Raw genomic sequence first — 16,208 nt, 5'->3', positions numbered from 1 at the left:
GGCAGATGAAGGTAGGGAGTGGCCCAGGGAAATGGCAGTCACAGACCATGGATGCTTAATACAGAGTCTGTGGGCTGGAACCCAGAATAGAGGGAGGGCCTGGGTTTCCCTAATAACCCCAAGAGAGGGGATGTAAAAACCCCCTGATGCAAGGGGACAAGGACTATCGGGGATAAGGTGGGGCTCACGTCTAGGGAGAAGGTCATTAGACTCTCCCTTTATTGACTCTTACCCTGGCAAGGGTGGGACTATAAGTGACCTGGCCAGAGAGCTGAGTCATAGAAAGGGGGCAAACCACCCCAGGCTCTGAGTAGCTGTCAATGGGGTGCCAGCTGAAGATACTGCTGGGCCATGCTCAGCCATGGGGGGTGGGGGGGCACGTACTAGCCAGTGAAAGAGCCCCCCCACTGGGCACCCTCAGTGGATGACTGAGGACAGTTCCCCACAATGCACTGCGTGAGACATCCCTGTGTCCCCAAAAGACTGTAAGGCATCGCGGCACTGTTGAGGATTCAATAGCAGAATCCAGGCAAAGAGAGTGCAAAGGCGCCTGGAATATTGCTCCTTCCAAATCCTGCCTCACGGCCGCTGTCCTGCCAGCCAGCCAATGGCGGCTGCACGTCCAAGGGATTTTGAAGGTGTTTGAACCTTGTTCTGGGCCTTTGACCATGTCCCTGGATCTGTGTATTGGAGAGGCAGGGGTGTGTGCGCGTGCATCATCTCAGTGTGAGCCTGGGGGTGTGTTTGAAAGCACCCTTCTCTTTGTTCTACCCTCAGGATCTGCAGAAGGCCTGGATTTAGCGGAAAGAATTCCCGTTAGTCTGGAAGGATTATTTATGTTTTCATTAATAAGTGACAGGTGTGCGATGTCCCTGCCATCAAGTTAATGGACTCAGCCGTATTCGGAGGTGGCTGCAGCATAGCCAGGAACGGTGCAAACCCGCTATTTTCCTTTGGCTCCGGTAACGTGGGGAAGTGGAATCGCCCCACCCCCACCCCGGAGTGCAACTATCGTGCTCTGCTGGCTGCAAGGTTGTAAATTAATCCTGTGCATGGGTTGTAATTTGTTAAACATGTTGAGTCAAATGAAATCCTGGTGGAACTCTACTGGCTGCTCTGGAGTTTCCACTGGGGATGAATTTGGCCCCTTTCTTGTCTCAGTCACATGGCATTTTTGTCCAAGGCCCAGCTGTTTCATTCTGTCAGGGGCGTTTTTTTCAGCATTTTTCTTTTGTTTTTTGTTTTTCCCCCTCACCAAATAACCTTTCTTCTCGCTGAGCCTTCTGCCAGCGGAGGGAAACGTAGAATGCATTCTCTGGAGAAAAGGGTACGGCGGTGGACTGTTCCCCATGAGGCCTGTGTGGGAGTGGGGTAACCCGAAGGAGGGTAAATCATTTGCAATATAGCCTTGAGGGAGAATGAAGAGGAGATGGGTATATAGAAGGAACTGCTAACCTCCTTTAGGAAGGTCAGCCCTAAAGACTGGAAGCAGCCAACAAAGGAGATGAGATGATGGTGTAGAAAGGCTGGACTCAACAGTAGGGCCTTGACTTGACCTGTCTGGGAGTTGGGTTTACAGCATAGAGGTATAATACAGCATAATTCTTTAGTGAGGTGGACTAGATTGTCATAAATGTCTGTAATTCCCATTGATGCCTTTGGTTGTGTCTAAATTGCCAGGAGTTATAGATGGATACAAGCTCGACATCTTGGCTAGGCCTGTGAACCATCGGGGTAGCGAGCATGGGGGGGGTACATGCTACATAATGTCTCTAGGATGGTCCCATTCACCTCAGAAACCAGAAATGGAATGGAGCTGATGGAAGAATTCAGGAGGAGGGTGTGGGGGGCTTGAACTGGCAGACTTAGTGAGCAGTGGTTTTAATTCTAAAACTAATGTGGCCAACACTGAGAATTGTCAGGAGAGGCCTGTGACTATAGTGAGTGATGCGTCACTGGGCTGGTCTTGTCGAGATGGGCAGGACAAGAATAACGGAGGTCACGCAGGTCAGAATTGAAATGCCCAGACAGAGCTGCATGGGATCCAAGGACTGAACACAGAGGTGCTGCAGCAGGCCTTTATTCTTAAGTTCAGAGGAGATGACGCGTGCACGGCCCCTGTTATAACTCTAACTCCTTTTTATGTCTGCACCGATGTTGCCTCATTGACAGCCCTGTTCCTAGCTTGTGTGTGTGATGTGCATGGCGTCTGACTGAATAGTTGTCCTCTGGTCAGCATGGCGTGTACCCCTGGGGCCTGGTACATGAGAGTTACAGAGCTCGCTGGAGTCTTTAGCTCAAGCTGTGGAGACTCATGCTTTTTGCTCTGGGGGTCCCCAGTTGAGTCCCAGGTGTGATAGGCAGGATAGTGGCCATCACACATACTAGCCTGTGTGAAGTTTGTGAGGGGGGTTGTGGGTGAGCCCAAACTCCTGTGTGAGTGTCCCTGGAAAAGGGCGGGGGCATGTATCCTGGCACTGGTCCACTCTGCCGTGCCACTTGGCCTCGCTAGCCTCATCTGCCCTCCCTTCATCTTTGCTGGCAGCGAGCGAAGGAGCCTGGTTGATTTATTCAGATTAAGTGCAACAATCCCTCACTTCTCAATTAGAGGGTGGTTTTTGTTGTTGTTTTTTGGTCTGCCACACTACTTAGATCAAACTCCATCTGTTGAGCCCACACAAGCAATTGCTTTGCCTTGCAGTGCCTCGGGGTGTGTTGGGGGGGAGAGCCTGGCTGCCTGCCTGCTACTTGAAATGTGCAAGATACCAGAGTGGAGAGGATCTTTGAGCACTGGGATTCTTCCCCCTCCAACCCCCCAGACCCAGACAAATGAGTGAATGGGGAGGGGGCGGGGGGAGGGTCACTTTGCAAATAGCCGACAGCTGGGATTTTCCTTCTGTGAGGATAACACCTCCCTGCGCTCGGCAGCCGCTCCAATGACAGACATTCAAACAGATGCCTCTGGACTGATGCGCCTGTACAGTGCCTAGATGGGGCACAATCATGGCCTCACTGATCATGCCTGTCAGCTGAACAAAGGACATGGAAGGCCCATGACCTCTACCATACTTAGCTAGTTGAAGATTCCCTCTCATGTCTAATCTAAATCTCCTCTAATCTCTTGCCCGGCCTCCTTCCAGGAACTAAGCTTTCTCCACGCAGTTCCTAAAATCGCTGTGCTACTCGCACATGTTACATATTACACAGCCCCAAGGTTTTAAGAAATTGCCCTCTGTTCACAGGAAGGCCTTGCTGCAACAGTCTCTGTCCCCAGGCAGCTGCAAGAGGAGGTGAGAACTCAGAGCAAGGAACTGAGTCACTTGGGAAAGCAGGATAATATCCTGCCCCTTCACTTTGCTGTGGCCTGTGTATTCCCACCGGGTGTTACCCGCCTGCAATGCCTCTCCCTGGCCCATGCCCCTGGAAATGGGCACAGTCCCTTCTCCCTTCCCCCACACTCTCACAAACACCTCAGCAGAGCAGTGCCTCTTAGGGCTCCCTTGAAAGGGGAGCCCGAAGCCATCTCCACTCTGACCTATTGCATCGTTGCTCCTTGATGCCGTCTCCTTTTAAATTGTATTTGATGCAGCACCGTGGTGCAATGCCTGTTGTGCATCCAGGACTTGAGAGCTTTCCTCCCAGGCTAGTGGGACGCTGCCTTTGAGTGAGTGTGTGTGTGGGTAACCCTTCACAGCTCGTCTGCTGCTGCTTGCAAGAGTCCTGCAGCTTCCAGACAGGAGTTGGAAAAGGCCTCCAGAGCCCTGGAGAGGGATGTGAGGCTGTCCAGTTATGGTGCAGCTAGCCCATGTGCATACAGATCTCTGCTCAGATGGACAGGACTGAGCATGCAGCTGGTGAGGGCACCCCCTGGAACGCAGGGGAGGTGCTTCGAGGGTTTGCTGATGTCGGGCATCTTCCACTGCGGTACCTCACCGGCTGGAGCAAATGGGGGGGTCTTGCAAAGGAGAGAGCCTTTCAGCACAGCTTAAACAGACCTGTGCTGGAAACCTTGGTGGAAGGCCCACATAGATGGAGCGCTGCCTTTGGGGGAGGGAGGGCATGAAAGCAGGTTTCCCTGTGATAGGATAACATTGGTGGGGAGGGAGGGTCACCGTGTCTGTGTTGTCCTGTTACTACAGGCCTGGCTTGGGGCTCCTCATCAGGGTTCTTGGGAGTCAAAGCAAGGGAAGGGCTTGTGTGCTGGTGTGGCCGCTTGCTTGTATTAACAGCCCAGCACTGGCCTGTAACAGACACATCCTTTCTATCCAGACTGATGTCTCAGAGCTCTAATGCTGGGGCTGCTTGCTGATGGGCAATCCCACCTCCCTTGGAGACAGCAGCTCCTGCCTGCCGGGTCTCATCCCATCCCGGAGCCGTGGCTGTCTGCACTGATAAGCCTGCTCCGGAATGGGAGCTCTTTAGAAGTTGGTATTCGGAAGATTCAGGTGCATTATCTCTGGCTCTGGTGAAACCCCTTCAAAGGAACAGGGAATCATCAACATGTCCAGCAGCTAATGGTATTAGGAACAGCATTGTCACCCCACTGAGTGTGAAATTATACTGCCAGCAAAGGAAGGGCAGAGCAGCCCCTGGTTACATCCGAGCCCAGGAGAGAGGGACCTGTCGCCACACTGGACTGGAATGAAAGTGCCCAGATGCTATATCTCCTTCCCAATCACTCACTCCCAGACCCTCCCTTTTTCCTGTCTTCTTTCCCTCTTCCTCCACTTCCTCCTGCCCACATCCTCCGCTCACAAGCTCTTGCTTCCTGGGGAATTGCCCTCTGCTCCTTGAACACATTGTGGTTGCCTGTGCAGACACGCATGGCTCAACGGATCTGTCATGGGATCTGTCACGGGCCCTCCTGTTCCCTGCTAAAATGGACTCTGCCCCATGCTGGCAAGCGAATTGGAGTCCACGGCCCATGGCTGTTACAGAGCCCAAGCTCCCCAGGTGCCAGAGTATTTCCAATTAAAATACATATCTGATGCATCTCCGCGCCGGGAAAGAGCAGCGGGTTAATGCATTAGCCTTTTAATCCTGGCCGGGCAGTATAAACTCGAAAGCACTAGCTCGAATGAGTTTTGCCAGTCCACTTCCCCAGCTGACATTTGTCCTCAGTGGCAAACCACTGCATCCTTCAGCAGAACGCAGCACGACTGGGAGCCTCTGCTTAGGAGAGGAGCATGGACACAATGCTGGCCGTGGATGCAGAAAGGCAAAGATCGGCAGAGCTGGGGGGGGCGGCGTGAAAGAGGGAGTCGGGGTGCTGCGGGTCAGGATATGACGTTTGATTGGCAGAGCTGTTCTAGGAGAAGGGCCTCTGCCTGGCATTAGCCCAGCCATTTGCCACGCGGGAGAGGCAGTGAGCGTCCAAATCCAGACCATGAGAAGGGGCACTACGATAGAGACTGTATTGCGTGTCTTAGCGAATGGAAGAACGCAACGCTAGGAATGACCGAAACAAAGCCTGAAAAGTGAGCCAATCGGGGCTTGGGTGAGGTGAGCCAACCCTATGGATGTGTGCATGGCCCAGTGAGTTGCCCAGCAGATGGCAAGGGTGGTGGTGAAGCCTTTAATGCAAAGGAGCCCCCCAAGTGTCTACAAGAGGGCAAGGAAAATGTCCTGCATGGGAGTGGTCTATGGGCAGTTTATTCCTAGGGCTGGTGACCTGTGCCAACTCCAAAGCAGGCCAGAACCCCAGGGTTTGGATGGCTTGTGGAACTGATAACAAGACGATGATGTGAAATTCAAAATGGATGCAGGAGCAGAGGCCAGTATTATATTTGAGGAAATATCAGGGAACAAACAACTTGCCCAAACCTGGGTGACTGTAGCCTTTGAAGAGGCCTGCATAAGGCTGGCTTGGTACTGGAATTCAGCATGCTTGTGGTTGCATTATTTCCCGTACTTGCCCGCTTCTCTGCAGGCCTGGCTTGCTGGTGCATTAGATGGAGCAATTCTAATTTCTTTTCATTGCAGCTTCTTCGGTGTGGGTTTAAAGGCAAAGGTCCTTTAAATACGGAGAAATGTTCCCTCGGCGTGTGCCATGGCAGAGCCCCATTTTCTACGCTCAGCCGCTGTTGCTCCCCGATGGAATTTGGAAGGAGGGGATTTTCTGCTGGGGTTAGGTGCTGGTAGCTGCAGCTGTTAGGCTTGGGAAGCCATTGTTACTCCTGGTGAGCCAGTAGAAACTGTACAGAACTTAGCTTTGGGTTTGGGTTTGCTGCACAAGCATGCCTAGCTGGGATCTGAATGTGCTGGTACCTCGTAGGCCTCAGTTCAAATGAACCTAGAACCTCAATGTGAAACATGGGCAAAATCCCTGTGTTCCACCTGGCTTGAAGCTGTGAACCTCTCATCGCTTTGCAAACCCATAAATCAGCCCCGGCTTTATGTGTAACTAGGCCCTGGTTCTCTTGGAAAAGCTTGCACATCTTCGGTTTAGCTGGAAATTCCCTAGGCTGAGCCCGGGAAAGTGCAGTCTCACTCAGGGTTTCCTATGGCTGTAGTATCAATGGCCAGTGTTAGAAGAGTTCATGGTATAGAAGTGTGTAAGGACACCTACAAACATAAGGCAGGATTGTGCTCAGCACTAGGTGAGGGCAAATGGGGAGGGTAGCACAAAGACACTTTCCCTGCCCCTTGCTCCTCTGGTCATGGGATAGGTACAATCTGGTCCTTGTGCTCAAGGGAATGCCAGGACTCCACAAGGTTGGTACTAAACTTAAGAATGGCCACACTCGGTCAGACCAAAGGTCCCTTTATCCCAGTATCCTGTCTTCTGACCGTGGTCAATGCCAGGTGCTTAAGAGGGAATGAACAGAACATGTAAGCATCAAGTGATCCATCGCCTGTTGCTGATCCCCTGGCAGAGGTTAGGGACACCATCCCTGCCCATCCTGGCTAATAGCCATTGATGGACCTATCCTCCAGGAACTTAACGGCGCTCCCAAAATAGGTGGGTAGAAGGTGGGGCCATGATGACATCCCTCCTGCAGAATTGGTTGAGCCCCGACGGGCATGAGCTGTTCCTTTGCAGCAGGCACACTCTCTGGAGTCAGGCACATTGGAAGTGTCTTGCAGCCCTGCTGGGGAATATGGCTGCAGGATGCTCCCAATGCAGGTGTGTGCCTGAGAAGTGCAATGAATGGCCTGAAATGACTGAAAGGGTTTCAGTCTCATGCCCCTTGTCTGCATTGGGAAGCCCTGCTCGCCTGTCTGGCGTGAGGTGACTTGACAGATCTGAGCCTTTCTTTCCAAATGGCCAGTGCTGCCCACTGCCTCAGCCCTGCACGGCTCTGGGTGGGCGGGTGCCCCAGTGGCCAGCAAGGTTTAGGAAGCGCCTCAGCTCTCGATGTCCACACGTCTTTTAACCTTCACCCCCTTGCCCACATTGTAGCCGCTGAGGCGACGCAGGAGACGGTGGAGTCCCTGATGCAGAAGTTCAAGGAGAGTTTCCGCACCAACACGCCCATTGAGATCGGCCAGCTCCAGCCGGCCCTGCGCAGCACGTCGATGGGGAAGCGGAAACGCAGGAGCAGACCCCGAGGTAGGAAACCCCCCTTCGGAGTGATGTCACACTTCCTTCTCCTGTACCATTGAACTGGTCATGAGTACGGAGGCTGTTGCTTCCCAGAGGCCAATGCGCGAGCCTGTGGCAAGCCGGGACTTGCTGCACAGGGCTCTGCTGAGGCTTTCTGCTCACTTGACCACGTAAACTTAGAGGTGTCACAAAGTCCCTCCATAGCTTGATGGAGGAGATGCAGTGCCCTGAGAGGATGTGCATCTGATTGTAACAGGCAGTTGGGGTGGTGGTGCTTGTGAATGGGGTTGGCCCATGTCCCAAATCTGATTCATTCTGGGCCTGATCCTGATTGATGCTGAATGTCACTTCCAACTCAAGGAGCACTTTCAACTCTTGAAGTTGGCAGAAGCTGAGGGCACCTAGCCCCTCTCAGGATTAGGCCTATAATGTTAGTCCTTAAAGTTATGATCCCCATGGACCTAGCTGGGTGGAGGAACAGGAGTTGTAGGTAAATGAAATTCAGATTTTGTGCAAATCTTTTTGCTGTTTGGGGGCAAAATGGATTTCTGATCACCCAAAATTCACATCTTCGGATTTCCTCTGTGTTGCACAATTGCCAATCTTTGACCTAGAGAAATAAAGGGGGAAAAATAGGGACATGCCACATAGCTTCACTGGACTAGATTAGCTGGGGAGATGGCTTCAGACAGACTGGGGGAAAGTTTTTGATTGTTTTATTTTAGAATAATGGTGTGAGAATTATCATGTACAATGTAGCATGTTTATATGGATTTCAAAGCATAATACAACATGGCCTGACAGTATGGTTTGGTTTGTGGCACTGTTTGTCATGCCCCCCACACCCCTGCACAAAATGTTCTAGATTTTGACTGGTTGTGATCCTACTCTTAGAACTTGTCAGTAAGGGGTAGGGTTATACTCAACAGCAGGGGGAGATGTTGCTCTTCATTGTGGGTATTGTGTAGCACTGATGTAGGTTCCTGGTTACTCTGCAGTGTGAGACTTGTACATTACCACACATACGTTGGTGCCCAGCTGCTAATAACCCAGTGGCAGAACATTAATGCCCAGAGAAGTCACATGGCCCTTCGTGCATTAACTTCTGGCTGTTTACTAACTTGGAATGAAATGTCAAAATCTCAAATTTTTGCAAACCAAAAATCCGAATAAAACTTTGGCTCTGGTCCACTGAAATGTTTTGTTTCAATAAGTTTGAAACACTTTGTTTCAACTTCAACCATTTAAATGTTTTTGTTTTTAAATATATATAATTTGCTACAATTTCCAAACCAAACATCATTTTGAACCAGAAAACTGTCAGTTTTCATTTAGAAAATATAAAAACAAACATTAGGACAGTTTTGAAAGTTCAGGTTTTTTTCATGTAAGAAATCCTTCAAAATGGACCCTGGCCTGCAGAAAAATTTTGGTTTAGATGGATCAGCATTTTCCTACCAAAAAAAACCCCAACAAGTTGTCCGAAGTTTTCAGCCCACTCTGTTCTTAACCTCATGGCTCCAGATCCCAGAAACCCGCTCCAATTCACATGGTGCTTCAAAGGATTCCTGGCTCCTACCGGTACTGCAATTACCGCATGTGATTGCAGCTTGTGCAGACGTACCTGAGCTAGCTGTAATCTAGCTACTTTGGGTATTGGAGCAATACGCTCTTCAGAGCAGGCTGCCCCCCAAGTAATTACCCAGAGTTCTAGGTTGGCTTGTACAGGCCATGCTGAAACACGTGCTGCCCTGGCTTCCCTACTTCAGTACCCGTGCTAGTTAGAGTTTGGTTGGCTGTGTCAGCCCCATGATTGCAGTATAGACATACCCTTGGAGAAGTAACACGCTCACTCTGTGTCCCAGTGGGTGCTGGGAGCAGAGGAGATCAGAGCTTCTGGGAGCGAGGCACCTCTTTCCTGCTAGAAGGGTGGGGTCAGTCTGTGGGAAAGTTTGCCCTGCAGGGGCCGTCGGTGGGCTAGCAGGGTGTGAGGTACAGCTGGCCCCCTTCCGGGGTCAGACCCTGCTCTGCAGTGAGGAGGGGGTCTGGGTGTGCAGTAGGAACGTGGTGAGTCGGTGCCAATCCGTCCTTCAGCTTATCAAGGAGAGGTTCTGTTAGTGCAGCAATAAAAACCATTGTGCTGTCTGTCTAGTGAGAACTTTTCCTGGTGAGAACTCCAGTGGGGGCTGACTCCGTTCGCCTCAGGCCATTCTCTGCACCGGTCCCGGCGGGCCAGACCTGCTGCGACTCTGGAACTGTCAGGGATGTTGTTTGCTGTCTGGCTTCCCCTTCAGGCTCTGCAGGGTGCAATGGGCAGCATGGTCTCATTTGCAGCTGGCATTCTGGCACCATGCAGAGAACACATGGTGTCCTTGCGCTTCATTAACCCACTTGCCTCGCCATGGGGGCCTTCAGCCTTTCTGGAGAAGGTGACTCTGCAGCGAAGAGATCCTGGGCCTGTCTTTCCTACTGGCCATTAAGACCTCAGTGCTCCGAACTTCCTCCTCTAGCCTTCCCTCCCACACCTCTCTAGTGTCTCTGCTTCCTGCCCAGCCATACATCAACCCTGCACAGTACAGCACTCCTGCCACACCGTGCCCGCCGCTCTGTAATTCCGCTACAGAGGAGGAGAGACCGGCTGGGCTGTAATGAATGTAAAGGGGGTTCTTTACTTACGCTGCTGGACATGGAAAAATCCCTGTGGCTCTCCAGCTCCCATACTGCCTAACTCAGCTTGTGCTGCTTAGTGTAACACTCTCAAAGTATTTATGTCCCCCTCCAGTGGCTAGTTTGCACAGAGGATAATAGCCTGCCCGTGCTGCCAGCTAAAGGACTTCGTCTGTTAACTCACATAGTTGAAATGTGTGGCTTGGTTCTGAAGTTCCAGGGTTTGAACCATGCTGGTGGATGGCAGGGAGAGGGGGGGTCATTTTATGACTTTGACGCAGAGAACCTTCCTTCGATTTAAGTGGCTATGGTATGCTTTTCATGTGGGTGCCTAGAGCAGTGTGGGTCGGCTGCATGGCTGTTTCTGCAGCAATGTTGGGAAGCCTGGGGAAAAACGCTTTCCTCTCTGTTTACTGTGGGTTTTGTTTTTCATTTATTTATGAGCCTGAAATGTGATCTTTTATTCTGGGTACATTTTCCTGTGGTAGATGACTGGAGAGGGCTTTTTTATTATTATTATTGTTATTATTATTATAGCTCTGGCCATAAATTATTCACTTAGTGTGAAGAAAATATTCTGACTCTTTAACTGGTTTAGATTATTTGGTTTAGTCTGCTGTGGTTACTCAAATATGCATCTCTGTATTTCAGAGAAAGGTGAAGGTGGATGACTTTGGGGTCAGACAGGCTGCCCTGTGAGATTCCTCCCCTCCACCAAACATTACCTTTTCTCTCCTTTAAAGCCCGTGGTTGGGAGACATTTTCTAGTCACCCCAGCAGCTGAGCAAAGCTAGCAATGCTCTCCACCAGTGCTGGTCTTTGGGTGGCCAGAGGTGTTCCTCAACCAACCTAAAGTGTTGCTCAGAACCCTAGGATGGAGAAACTTTCCCAGCACCCATTAGCCCAGGAGCGAGGTCCCTGAATCCAGATCTCCTGGATAAACTGCCACTTTCTAATGGCTCTCCACTGCCCTATGACCATCTGACCACCTGGGACTCGTGAAGAGATGTCAGCAACCTAACACTGTTTGCCTTTAGGAAAATGTTCCTTGTATTCAGCCGAATGCTTCCTTTTCTTAATCTCCCCACGTTACTCCTAGTGAAAACCCCGGCAGCCCTCCCTAACTAGTAACCTCCCACGCAGATGGTCTGGTAGTTGGCCGTTCTTGCGACTTGACGGCTGTTGGGGCTGCTAGAGCAACATGGGAGAAATGCCCAGCAGGCATTGGCTTGAGATCTCCCAGACTCTTCCATTCGCGCTCCCCTCAAAGGGAACAAATAATCCTCTGCTGGACTGTTCGGTTCCCTCATCCACCCCTCTTTCCCAGACATGTGCCTTCTGAATGCTCGCATTGGCTTGAGATCTCCCAGACTCTTCCATTCGCGCTCCCCTCAAAGGGAACAAATAATCCTCTGCTGGACTGTTCGGTTCCCTCATCCACCCCTCTTTCCCAGACATGTGCCTTCTGAATGCTCGTGCTGGGGCACGATGGACACTGGAGAGTGGGACGTGCTTGTGATCTTGGCCTTGGCAGGGGTTTTCAAACTGAACCCTTCCTCTTTGCTTTTCCAGTTCAGGACCCACTCATGCTACCTCCCGTAGTAACATCTCCTCACACTCCCACCAGGAAACCTTCACAATCCTCTACGGAGAGAGACCTGACCCATGCGGAATCAAAGCCCTACTCCTATAAAAATTGCCATGGCCACGTGTGGTCAGAACCTTGGTTTTGTGTCTCCAGTAATTGATGGCTCCGTCGGTGTCACAGCGCCCTTACCCCCAAACTCAATCTTCTCTAGAGGAGTCTGGTGTAGGGCTTTTCTCTCATTAGTCCTGCTGCCTCTGGCTTAAGCCAGCCTGTGAAAAGCAGGCTGATTTGAAACTGGAGCTCGCAGTTGCTTTGTCGATAAATCATCCCTGATGTGCTTTTCGTAGTATTTTGCTTTCCTGAAAGTGTCTGTCTCCTTCAGGGCGTTTGGGTGCACATCTGAAATATATTGAGTTTCTTATTTCAGCAGCAGGCAGTGCCTGGCCCAGCAGTGCAAAACAGGTCCTCACAAGCCCATATCTTGGAGGGGAGTCTGGTCTCAGGTGGTGTCAGGTGACGGGGGAAAGATGGGGAGGAAAGGTGAACCAGTCCTCTGGATGTCTTCCTGAGCTTGAGTTTAATTTTTCCTGGTGACACTGAGATGGTTGCAGCAGGCTAGAGGCATAAACCTCTCTGCTGTTAAAAAGGGGACCTTTCTAGGCCAGCAGAACCCAGGAATATGCCTGGTACTTGTGCCTCTGAGCATGTCAGCACGGGTTGTTCAGAAAACCATGTTGGTCCTCAGACTCTCCCTTGCTCTCCACTCCTTGAGGGGCTGGCTCAGTTCACTGTGGATAGGTGGGATTTGTTCTCTGTGTGTGCCCTCCACATCTGTCTCCCTGTGTCTCATTCGTTAGGGTGGAAGATTCTTGGGGACCAAGCTGAGCCATTCCATAGGGAGAGCTCTCCTCGGCAGGAAGGATAAAATCCACTCGGAAATGGGGTCCGCAGAACATAACAGCTAAAAGAGGAGAAAGGTGCATGGAAAATATGGTCAGAGATGAGATTAGGGGCTGGGAGTAGGGGCTACTGAGTTCTATTACGATGGTCACTGATGCTCTGTGACCTTGGACAACTCACTCGGTTGTCCCATCCATAAAGGCAGAACGATGCTTCTCTCAGAAGGGTGCTTTGGGGCTTAATTCATGGGTTTTAAGGAGGTGCTTTGCGATCTTTGGGTGGGAAGCAGTGTTCTTCTGAGACTCTCCTTTCATGGGAAGGGCTTTGTATAGAATGTCTCCTAGTGCCTTCTTGTCTGACTCCAATGGGTAACTCTCTTGGATGCTTTCTTTTCTCCTCCAGGGAGGAGCAAATGCAGACCTTATCACCTGTGCTCTCACCTTCTTCTGTGACTTCATTTCCTCCAGGTCATCTCCATGCTGCATAGTCACGCTAAGCCCTCCCTCTCATCACGGCACATACTCTCGGGTTCAATAGTGATGCTAGTAGGTTCAGTAGCATGCTGCCTTAGTTATTCAGAATGTAATCCCCCTCTCCCTGGCCCCCATCCCCCCTGTGATTTTCAAAAGTGATGAGTGATCTTGAGCCCAGCTTGAGACGCCTTTAAGAGGCCTGATTTTCAGTAAAGAGCTTAGCACCCACCCATGGAAAATCAAACCCCTTTATGGCACCTCAAATTGAACTCCCGAAAACTTCATGCACCTAGTTGTTTGTGGAAACCTTGGCCAGGAGCTCTGTGATGCTGCTGCAACCAGGCATGTCTTTTTCTATTCATTTCTCAGCTCCTCTCCCATTTTGGAAGTTTTTTGTTTTTATGGCTTGCGTTTAATTGCTCCTCTGGTGCGTTAGCGATCGGAACACTATTGAACATTAAGGTTAAATGATGATATCACCACTCACTATGTTTGCATTTTGCATGCATTTGCCAACACAAACCCTTCGCCTCATTAATCCTTTGCAATCCAATTTTTTTTTTCTTCCCCTAAATGAAATTGTCCGTTTGGGATGCATTTATTTCCTTTTAACAGCCGCATGACAATTTCGCTGATGGAGTTTGCATCCAACTTTGTTACTGGGTAGTGTCAACTTGGCCTGACGGATGTGTGTGTGTAATTATTTTCTCGCAGTTTGATTTAATTAATGCTTAACCTCATCAGAGTCCTACAGCTGGAGTTCTCTCTCTGCAGGAACTGCTAGTGGCAGAAGGACTGCCTTTTTCCCTGAGAACCTCTGAGCACCTGGCTGTAAAAAATTCAGCAACAAACCACCACCATCCCACTCAAGAAAAAACAAATGGCAAATAAACCTCCCTGGCTTTGCTTCCCCACACTAACTGCGTTTAAATGGTTGCCATTGTATCTGATTTTTCGCTAAGTGTTTCTAACAGCTATGGGGAAGGTCATATGTCTCTGAGAACATTTGACTTAAAAAAAAAAAAAAAGTCTTTTCCTGTATAGTATAATCTAACTTTATTTTGAACAATACCACTTTCCTACAAACTCTCTTCTGAAACACTTCTATCAAGTGTCACACATTTAGAGTTAATAAGTAGGAGAGAGAGGAAGATAGAGGTGTGGGCACAGAAGGAGGCGGGATAGGGGAAGGACCCCTTGGCTGAGGTTTGTGGGTGGGGAGCTGGCTAGACAGACAGGTTACAGGGAGGCTGTTCTAAGTAGTGTATTTGCAGGAGAGAAGGCTCTTGTGCATCGGGCGTGTGGCCTAATGAACAGGGCAATGTGCTAGGAGATAGGAGACCTATATGCTATGACCAGCTCTGTTACTGTCCTGCTGTGTGACCTTGGGCAAATCATTTAACTTTCTGTTGCACAGTTTCCCCATCTATAAAACAGAGGTAATGCTCTTAACCTTCTTTTGTAAAGTGCTTTGAGCGCTGTGGACTGAAGAGGTTGTGTAAAAGCTAAATATTTGTACTGTTGGTTGGGAGAAAGAACAAAGGGGAGTTGAGTAAAGCCTGGGTCTTGAGGGGTCATCTGAGGCAAATCCATGGCAGGTTATAACTAGAGCTGGGCATAGTTCATGGTGGTGGTTTTTTGTGGTTATTTTTTCCAGAGAACAATGCAGACTTTGGTCGATCAGAACATTTTGTGAATTTTCCAAATTGTGTTAAGGGGGTGCCAAATAAAACTCCAAATTTATGTGGGGGGAGAAATCGAAACATTTCATTTCAGCATTTTTGAAATGTTTCTAATTTTTTTTATTCAAAAGCGCTTTTCATTTTGAAATTTCCTTCAGGTGTGTTTAAAAATGTAAAAAAAACCCAAAACACACAACAGGCTCAAAATCAAATGTTTCATTCAACATACAGATTCCTCCTGCCCAACTTTTTGGTTCATCAGTTATTTTTTAAAAAATTGTTTGGGGTAAAACTGAAACAATTTTTGTCCACTATCTCCCCCCCCTCCAACTGCAAGCAAACTGAAAAAATCAGTTATTTGCACAACTCTAGTTACAGCCACAGAGATGAGTCTCACTGCTGAGATGAATGAGGAGCTGACAAAGGTGTCTGAGGCTTGGAATGTGGGGGGAGTTAATCAGGTTACATTCCTAGGTCACATTTTTCAATGACAGTGGTTGGTAAGTAGGATGGACCCCTGTGACTATTGTTTAAATATCAATACAAAAATATAATGTTTACATCTAGGTGTAAAGCTCCAATGTGTTTGATTATTAGTCTATAGTGTCTATTTGAAGGGCATCTGTTAATCAATATCCTAATTGGATCAGCCTCTGGCTGGGTTTGCCTAGCTCCACCTTTTTAGGCTGCCTGTGTAGGTGGTCGCGCTATCAATGGTCCAGTGCGATCATTCCCCTTCTCTTGCTTTTCCAGGCAGCTCCATTTTTACTTTACATTTGTATGGCACCTTTCAACACCTTTGCCGACTATGGACTGTGTTCCCAGGAAGTGCTGGGTACCCATGACGCCCATTTAGATTCACCTTCTACTGAAATGCAGCCTGCTCTGGGGTGGAACACAGAAGCTGCAGTTAACAGAACACACCCATCTCCTCTACAGTGGTTTAAAACAGGAAATGCAGAATGCCATATTCACCTGGAAACACAGCGGGTGATTTGAGGATACAGATTGTACTTGGAGTGCAGCTGAAATGTGGAACTCAATGCCCCCTGCAGGGAAGGAGCGTGACGTAGGGGTTAGAGCACAGGACTGGGAGACAGGAAAATATGCCTTTTGGATTGGGTGACAATATTCAAATAGGGGTGTATGGCGCCCTCTATTGGGACAGATGGTTAAAAACAGCAGAACGGGTCAGAAGGTTTTTTAAGGCATGAGAACTGACAATCTAACAAAAAACAAATCAAAGTGAAAGCTGCTTAAGGCAGCTGAGGGATTCCAGCCTCTGAACATAAAGCTGTTGGTGGATAAAAGCCAGCACTGAAATATGGTGGTTATCTAAACTGCCAAAGGTA

The 16,208-nt window shown here is 49.5% G+C and overlaps 1 protein-coding gene across 2 annotated transcripts in view; it reads left to right on the top strand.

The window, feature by feature from the left end:
• ASTN2 (astrotactin 2) overlaps positions 1-16,208 on the top strand; it is a 602,317-nt gene that overhangs the window by 169,903 nt on the left and 416,206 nt on the right. For both annotated transcript variants that reach the window (XM_073314892.2, XM_073314893.2), the window contains exon 4: positions 7,403-7,552. In XM_073314892.2, coding sequence (XP_073170993.1) covers positions 7,403-7,552 — 150 coding nt within the window. The remainder of the gene's footprint in view (positions 1-7,402; positions 7,553-16,208) is intronic.

The sequence above is a fragment of the Lepidochelys kempii genome, chromosome 16, assembly GCF_965140285.1.
Source record: "Lepidochelys kempii isolate rLepKem1 chromosome 16, rLepKem1.hap1, whole genome shotgun sequence".
NCBI lineage: Eukaryota > Metazoa > Chordata > Testudines > Cheloniidae > Lepidochelys > Lepidochelys kempii.
This window is presented reverse-complemented; position numbering and strand designations above follow the sequence as displayed.